Genomic DNA, 11,393 nt, shown 5'->3' on the forward strand with positions numbered 1-11,393 from the left:
CCGCTGTTGTGTTCAGCTTGTAATTTCCTACCCTGCTGGAAACCATTTAAATATTCAATTCTACATTTATCCAAACTTATTGAATTTTCGTGTAATTAGTATCGATTACGACGAGTAAAAAAACTTTAAAAATTAACAATAATAATTCTCTTTAATTTATACCAAGTCTAGAAAATAAATTTTTCATAAAGTAGTCTTTTCTGAATTTAAATATATCAAAAACTGGTTCCTTTTTTTAAATATTCTACGAGTGTTTTATTCATTCAAGAACATAATTTATCCACCTACATCGTTGTATCTTTGATAAATCTTTGGCTTCTTGACAAAATCACCTAGTAACTTCATTTTCTATCCTCAAGATGACATTGTATGTCCTACTCTAATTTGTAACCCTATATCTTATAGAAGGTCACTAGATGAACAGATTCTTATTAAACAATTACAACTTGTTGCCACTAATTATTATACGAGTTAGCAATTTAATACGAAATATCACGAGTTTCTAAGAATAAATTTAATCCAGAAATCTCAAGTATAAAGGTGTAACCCAGTATTTAATACTTGAAATTTTCATCGAGAAAGTGTTTCACAATCAAATTTTAAAACAAAGAATAAGGGAAAAAACTGAATTTATTTTTATAAAAATTCAAATTTTATTGGATTAATATCATTGGAGCTTCGATAAGTGTCGTCATTCAGGTACGAGTGCAATCAGCGAGCTTGAATGAAACTCAAACCACGTGACTGGAAGAATGGAACCTACACATTCATAATGCTCTATATAATAGCTGCTGAAGGATAGCCTGACATACACCGAAAATGCTGGCCATTTATTTTAAGGAGGTAAAGATATTTTTAATTTTATACACATATATATATACTTAAGTTTATTATTTGGTTTATGTTTAAAATATATAAACTTAAAACTTCCTATGTTTAAAATATATAATTTTTAGGAAGTTTTAAGTTTATATATGTTAAATAAGGTTTATTTATTTAATATTTGTACAAGATTTAATATAAATATACAGATTTTATTATATAGAAAGATATAAGTTATGTATAAGTTATAGGGATGAGAACAGTTCAAGGTAAACTTGTATCAGTTTTGTATGGAATATGCTTTTATTCTTATATTCAAGAATTAATAATTATAATTTAAATTTATATATATATATAAATTTTATTATATAATATATAAATTTCTTAAAAAATATGAGAGTTTTTTTATGAAAATATTTATATAAAATAAAAATATATAAAAATACATATAAAAAATTTGTAAAATGACGATATATATCCATTAAATTTAAAGAATAAATAAGGAAAAAGTTTATATATTTATTTTAAACTTTTAAAAATTAATCGTAAATTTAAGCGAATATAATGAATTTAATTTCATATATAAAAAAAGTTAATAATATATTTTAAAAAGATATTAATTTACGACTTAAGTGCATTCGATATATTTTTTTAACTTTCTATTCTATTTTTCCTTTTAAAATCGACAATAAATAATTTATATTTTGTGTTTTGTAATACGGTTTCATTCTGTAGAATAGTAAAAAAGTGTATTGAGGCTGTTCTCTCGGGTCAAGATAAGGAAGCAATACTTTCGTCCTTAAAATTAAAGATTTAATCGAATTTAGGTCGCAACTAAGGCGTTTGTATTATTCAATTATTCTTTATATTCTAATGAAAATGTTGAAATTTTATTCTTTTATTACAATTATATGGTCTGAAAGTAATTAATTCACAGGAAATGTTCTTAAAAATTTATATTCTTAATTACAAAATGCTTGATATGCTTTTTATACGAATGCACTAAAAAAATTGGAGATTAATTAATAAAAATTTGCAAAATATATTTTTGAAATTGAAGTAAAATAATATAAAATATTAATTTTTAAAATTTATTATTTAAATTTATAACTAGTTTAAAATGAAGGGAATTTTTGTTTATTATTAGATGATAAGTAGATGATAAATGATAGAAAAGAAGAAAAAAATAGAGGGAATCACAAATTATGACATTGGACATACAGAATCAGGCCATCAAGTTTCCCTTGACCATTTATATATTTTATAATCTACAATTATATATATGACCCAGTCTGAAACACCGAATGAATAAATATAATACTGTATATATAAATATTGCTGTGGTTTAACCACTTTCGTTAAAGGATGACAAAATACATATTTAATATTTCGAGATAGATTGATCAACGTTTGATTGATGGCAAGTCGAGTACGATTACGAAATTATTCGAGCGAGTATAATTAACGCGGTGACTGAGGAATATTAATGAATATTTCATAACTCAATTAAAATATTATCTAGTTTAGGTGTTAGATGTGCTTTTCTTTCACAAATCTGCTAACAGACATCGCCCAAATATATGCTATAATTAAGGGGATATCATCCGACGCCCTGAGGTGGTAGGTGTTGAATCAACGAGATTGTCAATCGTCAGGTTGCTTTGTGTGGACGACCTCTTCATGGGTTTGTATCTGGTTAAGAACCTCGGATTCTCAGAAGAGACAACGAACTTAGCATTTCCTACAACTGGAATTTTGTTTCTTTCATTATTAAACCTATACTAACCCCTACTTATAGAACAATCCCACATCATGGGTTTAACATTGTAATATTTGGATGTCATTACAAGTACCTATTTTCTGGGTTTCTATTACGGAGCAAGTGTCAAGAATTATATGTGGGTAGTTTCCTCGATTACAAAATCTTCTTGTCATGGTTAAACCATTGCATCAATTTTCGTATCGATGATTGATGGTTATTATTGAGTATATTTAAATATCGAATGGTGGAATAAAACTATATATTATGCTTCTCCGTAAATATCTGGCTATAGCACGCGTGGGAGTTATCATTTCTGACTGCTTGCGGTGGGTGGACAGGAATCCACAGCAGGATCTAACAGCAATTATTCCGAAGTAAATAAAATAATTAAAGACATTTTTAATTCATCTTCCAGATTTTACAACCATCCATCATGACACTTCTACTTCTTTACGTTCAGAAAACAGTTCTAGATAAGTATTATCTGATATGTAACCCTATACGAAGACAAATTATAGGGTCTAATATTTAAAACTTGAGTGTTATATTCTTGTGGAGTTTTTCATACGGAATAAATCATCTTTGCATGTATATGTTGCTTATGAATATCACATTAAAATGAATTAAGCGACGATGTAGAGATGGATGATTTAGCAACTTAGCTTTAGAATTTACTATATTGGGATTATTTAGTTATACGTCACAATAATGAAGTCCCTAATAAATATTTTACATATAGAAACATAAATTATCTCTGATAATAATCAAAATATTTTAATTACGCTGTAATAATTTCAAAATTAATTAATGTATTTATGTAAAATGTGTTAAACAATTTAAATCGCTCTTCTGGACGTCACACCAAATGCATTATTACATGATTGACGACGCGAGATTAAGTCGTGTGGCAACTCTCATAAACAAAAGCGGTAATAAGAGGCTGTGACCACATTAAGCTGGTGAATAACTTGAAAATATCACGACCGTCGTAGCATTATTATTGACCAATGTTATTCAAACGACGCCTGCGAGGGTTGCCATTTGAATAATCCTTGCCTAAGGTAAAATTGCTAAACCTTTTAAGTTGCCGTACGAGTGGTTGTCACATAAAAACTTGCCTGTACTTACAATAGAAATGACATGGTTTCTATAGTAAACAACAATTGATGACGGGTCTATGAAATAGTGTTTGAAGTTTTTCAAAGCGCTCGTCTGTCATCTGTTTACATTAATTGAGACCGTAACGTGCATAATATTTTTATTTAAAGAAAATTGTGTAAAATTCCTATAAAATTATATTAAACATCGCAATCAGAATATAAAAAGTTATTAAAATTTGCCTGCTAAGAACTTGCAATACTCGAACGAGTTCTATTGAAATAATTTATGCGTAGTGGTGTATAATTAATTTAATGCCTGTCATAATATTCAAGAATTAATGATAAATTTAGTACCAAATTTAAATTTTGTTATAATTAAAATCTCTTTTTTACATCTAAATTCTAATTCCCATAGCATTAGAGATACTTTAATCCGATAAATGTTTTAATCCGGAACAACGTGTGGGTGATACTACCTTATGAATTCGAAAGTATTTACGTTATTATAAACATAAATAAACTTCGGAGTAATGTTTTCTGTAGTATACATTACTATTTCACTTCTGAAATGTCGAGAAAAATATTTCAAGTTAGCACAAAATCTTGAATTAAAAAAATAGTATTTAGCTTGAAAAATTTGAAAATAAAACAAAATTTAAATTAATTTTAAAAATTATTAAAAATCAGAATTTAAAAAGTCACAATTTAATGTATTTTCGCTTTCAATTAGCAAATGTCACATTTAACCTTTATTCCAACTTTTGGGTGGATCTGACACATTTCACTTTATTCTTGATATTTCTATTATACTTTTGCTAATAATAAATCACAGGAAATTACTACAAAAGAAACAAAATTGTCATGCAAATTAATCGGTTTTCTTTTTTTTAAATAATTTTTTTCTTGCAATATTTTCAGAATTGCATATGTTATACTTCGCTTGGAAAATACATAATTCATAATTTAAAATCTTTAAAAAAGTCATTTTACTATTAATTAACAGTTCCACGATCATTTCGGCGCAAAAACCGATGATCCAAGATATCGTCCACCAGATCCATGGTTTACTGACAGTGGTAGCAGCGCTAGTTCGACTCCCACTGATGATGGTCCCTTTCTACAGTGCGCTTTGTGCCACGATCGCTATAATAAACCTAAGGTTTGTGATTAAAGATAAATGCAATACACGATTTTTTACTAAAATAAAAATATAAATAATTATATTTTCTAGGTTTTGCCATGTCTCCACACTTTCTGTCAAGGTTGTCTATTGCAACAAACACCTAAAGATAGTTTAACACTAACTTGTCCCATATGTCGTCATCAGTCTATTCTTCCACGCAATGGAGTATTTGGCTTACAGGATAATGTTATTGTATCCAATTTTGTTAATTTATTAGAGATGCCGAAAACGGAAGAACTTCACCCAATAGTTCGAGTTAAAAATTATTCTGAAAAGAAAACCATTGAATTACCCCCTATCGAAGAGAGCGCGGTGGAACAGAAAAGTCATCTTAAAAATCTTCTAACGAAGGTCTGTTCGCGAATTCCAATCCTAAAAGAGGATATTCAGAATATTTCGTTAGTTGTAAGTCAGTTAAAAGAGAATCATCTTGAAACTAAGTCTAAAATGTTGCATTGTCTGGAAGATTTAGAAAATACTCTAAAAGAAAGAAAAATTGAATTGGTCGAAGAATTGGATCGTGTTCATCAAGAAAAGTTTGAAGTTCTACAAGAACAAAAACATGTTTTAGAAATGTGCCTTTTAAATCTCGAAGACCATTGTCAGTATACCGAAGATGTCTTGAACAGAGGGAGCGATGAAGAATTAAATATTCTCTACTACGATTTGGCAGAAAAATTAGAAGATTTCGTAGCTACGAATTTACAAAATGGACCCAAGGAAAATGTCTTTTTGGTTTGCGATAATAATGGCATCGAAGAGGTAGAAAATAAATTGAAAAGCTTGGAAGTAGTGAAAACATGTAAAGCCTCACCTAGTGAGTCATCTCTAAAAGCTGAGCAACCCATGGAATGCAAAATGGGAGATTCTCTATCGTGGACTTTAATCATAAGAGATGGAGATGGTTCACCGATGACAGTCGAAGATTCAGCTAAAAAAATTGTCTTGACTAATTCTGATCAAGAAGAATTTGAAGTGAAAATTATAGAAAATGAAAATAAAAGTTATACCATCAATTGGACTGCAATCCCAAAAGGGTCCTACACATTAACTACTAAACTCTATGGTCAGCATGTTACAGGCAGTCCACAGTTAATTACGTGTAAAGGAATAGAAAAAAAACCACAAGATGATACAAAAAGAGAAAAATGCAAGATAATGACGGAGAAAGATGCCAATCTTTATGACCATCGTGTCGTAGAAAGTCCACAATTGATCCCTGTTTCAGATATAAAAGAAGAACAACAAAACTACGATGAAGTTAGTTCATGTGAGCATTTTGATGGTCAGGTAGATAATGATCTCTTAATGAAAATTGGAAGAAGAGGGCGGTCCAAAGGGGAGTTTACTAATCTGCAAGGTGTTTGTTGCACCAAAGAGGGAAGGATCATTGCTTCCGATAGCAATAATCAATGCGTCCAGGTATTTGATAAAAATGGTAAATTTCTAATCAGATTTGGCGGGAGAGGTCGTGGTCCAGGTCAAATGCAAAGACCAACTGGAATTGCCATTTCTCCAAATGGAAATTATTTAGTTGCTGATTATGAACTTAGAGTCGTTAACGTTTTCAAACCGGAAGGACAATATTGCAGACGTTTCGGAAGTGGAAAACTATTGGGTCCTAGAGGGTTGCTCTTTACTAAAGATGGGAAACTACTCGTAGTAGACAGTAAAGCTAATTGTATTTATGTTATGCAAGATAGTAAGATTTTAGGAAAAATTGGGTCACCCGGCAGCGGTAAAGGCAGATTTTCCGGTCCTCATTATGTTGCATTAGATAGTCTCAATCGCGTGATTGTTACCGATTTCCATAATCATAGCGTTCATATATATACATTGGACGGAAATCACGTGACAACTTTCGGTTCAAAAGGAGAAGGAAATGGCCAGTTTAACGCTCCAACAGGAATTGCTGTAGATTCTCAAGATAATATTATAGTTGCAGATTGGGGAAACAATAGAGTACAGGTAAGAATCACAAGTTATTTATATAGATTTAAACAGGAATGCTGCACTGTATTTTGTACATTTTTCTTTACAGATTTTCGACAGCAATGGATCGTTTCTCTCGTTCATTAATACCAGCACCGATCCATTGTATGGTCCTCAAGATTTAGCATTGACTCCTGAAGGGTATATCATAGTAGCTGATTCTGGTAGCTACTGTTTAAAAATCTACAAATATCTTCAATAAAATGGTATCGTTAAATAAATTTAAATTAAACAATCTCATAAAAATGATATCTAATAAAAATTCGATTTTCTTTTTTATAGTCTTGAAGATTTTCAGTGAGATTTTCGCCCGCTTTTGCCAGAAATTTCATTCCTTCTAAACAGATCCTAATCTAGCACAAAGCTTTAATGTGATCTCAGAATCTCATTTATCATTGAAAAAGCCAAGATCTCCTATTTATTATACACGCATAATTATAAAATTGAAGTTTCCTTTTCATTTCTAGTCTTTATTTTCTGTCTGTAGTCATCGTAGTCTTTATACTATGACATTAATAACTTTTATAATTAACATCGATTAGCAAGGAGATATTCAAAAATTAACTTGAATATAACCATATTAATACAAAAATTCTAATTGGATGTTTAATATAATCAACAAAAAATTTAAAATTGAAGTAATTCGACCTTCTTAAGGTCTTTATACGAAAATCATTAAGGAAATTCTTAATAATTTTAGAAAAAATGACAGGGGTATTGTTACAACTGTGCTTTCTAAGAGAAAAAATGAATGAAGAGTAATGTTAACAGCTAATATATTGTTATAAAAAGTATACCAATTTTATACAAGAGTTAAGATGATAACAATTATATAATGAAGTTTCTTCTTCAGAGAAACGTTTCAGTAGTTCATCCAAAATTGGAATTATAAGATAACTATTTGTTCAATTGAATAAATTAAAATCCTAACACGCGTAATGATAAAATTACTACTAACTTTCGCAGCTATGTAATCAATTCTATTAATTGTAACTTGAACGATGACGTATATTTCTACGAAATCACTATTTATAGCAGTTAAGTTTAATAGTATTTTTCCTATTAATTCACGTTTCCCTCCTATTACAAGGCGTTGTAGAAAATCGCCCTCAGATAACGGCTCGATTAATATACAGTTCCGGCAGTAGACATGACACCCAACATCGAATAAACATCCTCTATATTGTGAACAATACGCGTAATTCATATTGTTCTCTTCTGATTTATCAGTTTAGATCATATATAACATTACTAAATTTCGTGCAATGATTTCGTGTGTATAAAAATATCTAACTGTGCGTGACATGTGTGGGTGTCAATCGTCATATATACGTGAAATCAACCCTGTCATAAATAGACCTTTTTTTTATTTTATTTTGGCTCCTCCCGTGCTTTTCTCGTGTTGCATATGAGAAATACATCAGTATTAATCTTTTATATATACTAAATTTTCATAAAACTGAAGCCACTTTTATCATTAAGAGAGTATCGTATAGAAATGAAAATTATTCATAATTTAATAAGTTATTTTTGAGATATCTCCTTATAATCTTTAGATTTTAACAACAATTTTTATATTATATTAAAGAAATATATCGTGAAATTATGAATAAATGTATATTTGGAACCATTTACAATGTCATTAATTTTGTATGACTTCTTATAACATCGATTAATACAATTGGATATTGTGGAATAAACGACTTTCTAATAAAATAATATATTAACTGAAATTAAATAAAATGTACTCGGAAACAAATTGTATAATAAAAATATTTAAAGTATAAATTGCCTCTATAATTTTTTAATAATAAAGTATTTAGGACAATCTGGATTGACATAATCAAAAAATGGTCTGAGAGAACCCTCAACCTGCTGATTAGATACAACGACAGAGAACCTAGCATAACTATGTTAAAACAATTACGTGTGCCTCAATGGTCCTCAGAGGGATTAAGGGGGAGAAGAGGAAAAAATACAATAATAAAACATAAAATTATACAGTATAATAAATACAGTATAACCCCCGAATAGCGGACACCGTCGGAAAAGAGAAGTTTGTCCGCTATTTAGAGGTAAATATAATGGATGTCGTATTTGAAGGGTCGGGGGTTTGTAAAAGTGTCCGTTAATGGAGGTTTCATTGTATATTTCTTATTTTTTATAATAAGTTAAAAAGTAATTCTGCCTTGATGTTCTGTACAGAAGTGCGGAGAATTATAAAGAAGCAATTTTTAATTAATGAACTATTCAAATTCTCTTTATTTTATAAAATATAGACTACAGAATACATTAACACACCAGCATGACTGTGGTTATAGCTTTCTAGGGCCTCGTATCACTACTCAATATTACCATTTTTGTACTATATCTGTATCTGTATAATATCTCTGAAGAAATTGGATAGGATCAGTGCTTAAAATGTCCTTGCAAGTAGAAATATTAAAATCGTAGTATAAATGTAGTAGCTCCCTTTATTCGCGGGGACACGTTCCAAGACATCAGTGAACACTTGAAACTATGGATACATTATATTTTCCTATAGATACATGCTTTATAAATTAAGCACAGTAGGAGCAAACAACAACAACAAACTAACACATACAAGGGCAAACAACAATAACTAATAATAAAATAGAACAATTATAACAATAGAGTGTACTGTAATAAAAGTAATACGAACGTATCCTCGGCATACAAAGTTTTTACGTTTTTAAGTCAAGAACTTTGATCTTTTTCTTAAAGGAAGCTTCCCTTTACGGCTTCCATTTGGCATATCCGAATTGCCCACATTACTATTCTTGCGCTTTGGAGCTATTATTAAGTAAAGGGTTACTTGAAGATAAGTACTCAGATACCGCGACAGTCGATCTGATAACTAAGACGGCTACTAAATGACTAATGGGCGGGTTGCGTATACAGCGTGAATGCTCTGGTCAAAGGGATGAGTCACGTCACGGGCGGGACGGAGCGAAATGGCGCGAGATTTCATCATGCTAGTCAGAACGGCGCGTAATTTAAAACTTATGAATTGCTTATTTCTTCAATTTTCCTTTTAATGTTTTCGAATCGCGAGTAACTGCACATAAGGGCGTCTACTCCGGGTGCATGCATGCAAGTGAACTTCGTAGGCTTCCGACAGGCTACATACATTTTTTCTTATAAAGGTTGCAGGTTTAAAGCCTGCCGAGTACCAACATACTCCATACACGTCGCACTAGATTCTAAAATAATATGTACAAACTAATTTATTCTCATTTTTCACTGGTCAACTTTGTTTGTTATGTTCTTCGTCACGAATATCAGCTTAATTAGGGTTGAATAATAGGACGAGAAAGAGAGCTAATTTACAATTACGTTGCCAAAGCCTTGAGGCCGCATGCGGCCCTCAAGGCTTTGGCAACGAAATTGTAAATAAGTCATAAACTATCGAATATTAGCTAGTTATATTCAGTGATGGTGTAGGTTATGCGAGGCCCTAGTAAAGCCCATGGCTTCGCACAACGCACAATACACGTATCGTACGTATAATACGGTTTACCTATTAAAATATGCTTTATAATGTAAAACCCGTATTACGCATTATAGAAGTGTATGTAAATACAATGTAAATCTCGTAATCCCCGACATTTGATATTATACAAGGTAGCTAATGCTAGACCATGATCGAGTATCGACAAATATATTCTAATTTGCATGTAACTGAGGCTCCTAAACGTGTGAGGCCTCGGTGTTAGATGCCTACTTCTAGAACACCACTGCTTGAATCTTATGTGTTTCTAAAACTGTAACTAAATTCTCATACCTGCGATGAAAAAGTTCTAAATTTAAATTAAACATGACATTAAAAATGATGTCATGCATCAAAAATATATGGATTGATACTTAAGTAAAATGGGAAATTTGACATGTACTCAATTCTTGATAATTTATAAGTGTCTTAAAAAAGTATTTGTATTGAGAATTTTTAAACTCAATGACTTTAAACTTAGTAGACAGCTTATTTCTAGATTGATAACTGTAACATGAATAATTTGATTATATATTTTTTATACTGTACTTTAATTTTAGGTATGTATGTATAAATATTTCAATATATTTCTCCTGGTTAATCGTGATAATATATTTAGCTCTTATTGCGAAAAATATTTCTTAGTTTAAAACTTATTCCTATGTAACTAACATTTTTCATGAATACTTTTTAATATATATTGAATATCTAAATAGTAGATCCTATATGACTTTTTACAGAGTATGTATTACCGTAAACCCTCTCTTGCTTTTATATTATTATTTTATATTAAAAAATACTACAGGTGGTAAAAAATTCTCTCCGAAAATCATAAAGTTTATGAATTTTCGGAGAGAAACAAAGCCACTGGCCAGGCTCCATCTGACCTTACCACCTTTTTCAAATTCAGTTGTCAACATAAAAATGCTTCCATTTCTCTTATCATCTCATAATAACAAAGAACTGTACTGTATATTTTCAAATATGGTGGCGCCATCTAGGAGTTACTTTAATTATGAATCT

The 11,393-nt window shown here is 30.3% G+C and overlaps 1 protein-coding gene across 1 annotated transcript; it reads left to right on the plus strand.

Moving 5' to 3' along the window:
• Positions 1–562: 562 nt before the first annotated feature.
• On the plus strand, positions 563–7,571 carry LOC136988494 (tripartite motif-containing protein 3-like). Its single transcript, XM_067286365.1, has 5 exons — positions 563–843; positions 4,688–4,843; positions 4,916–6,835; positions 6,909–7,065; positions 7,142–7,571. Exons 1-4 carry the CDS (start codon positions 820–822, stop codon positions 7,059–7,061), a joined length of 2,253 nt encoding a protein of 750 aa, XP_067142466.1. The 5' UTR covers positions 563–819; the 3' UTR covers positions 7,062–7,065; positions 7,142–7,571.
• The last annotated feature ends 3,822 nt before the right edge of the window (positions 7,572–11,393 follow it).

Source organism: Centruroides vittatus, unplaced genomic scaffold, assembly GCF_030686945.1.
Source record: "Centruroides vittatus isolate TY-2023 unplaced genomic scaffold, ASM3068694v2 scaffold_3315, whole genome shotgun sequence".
NCBI lineage: Eukaryota > Metazoa > Arthropoda > Arachnida > Scorpiones > Buthidae > Centruroides > Centruroides vittatus.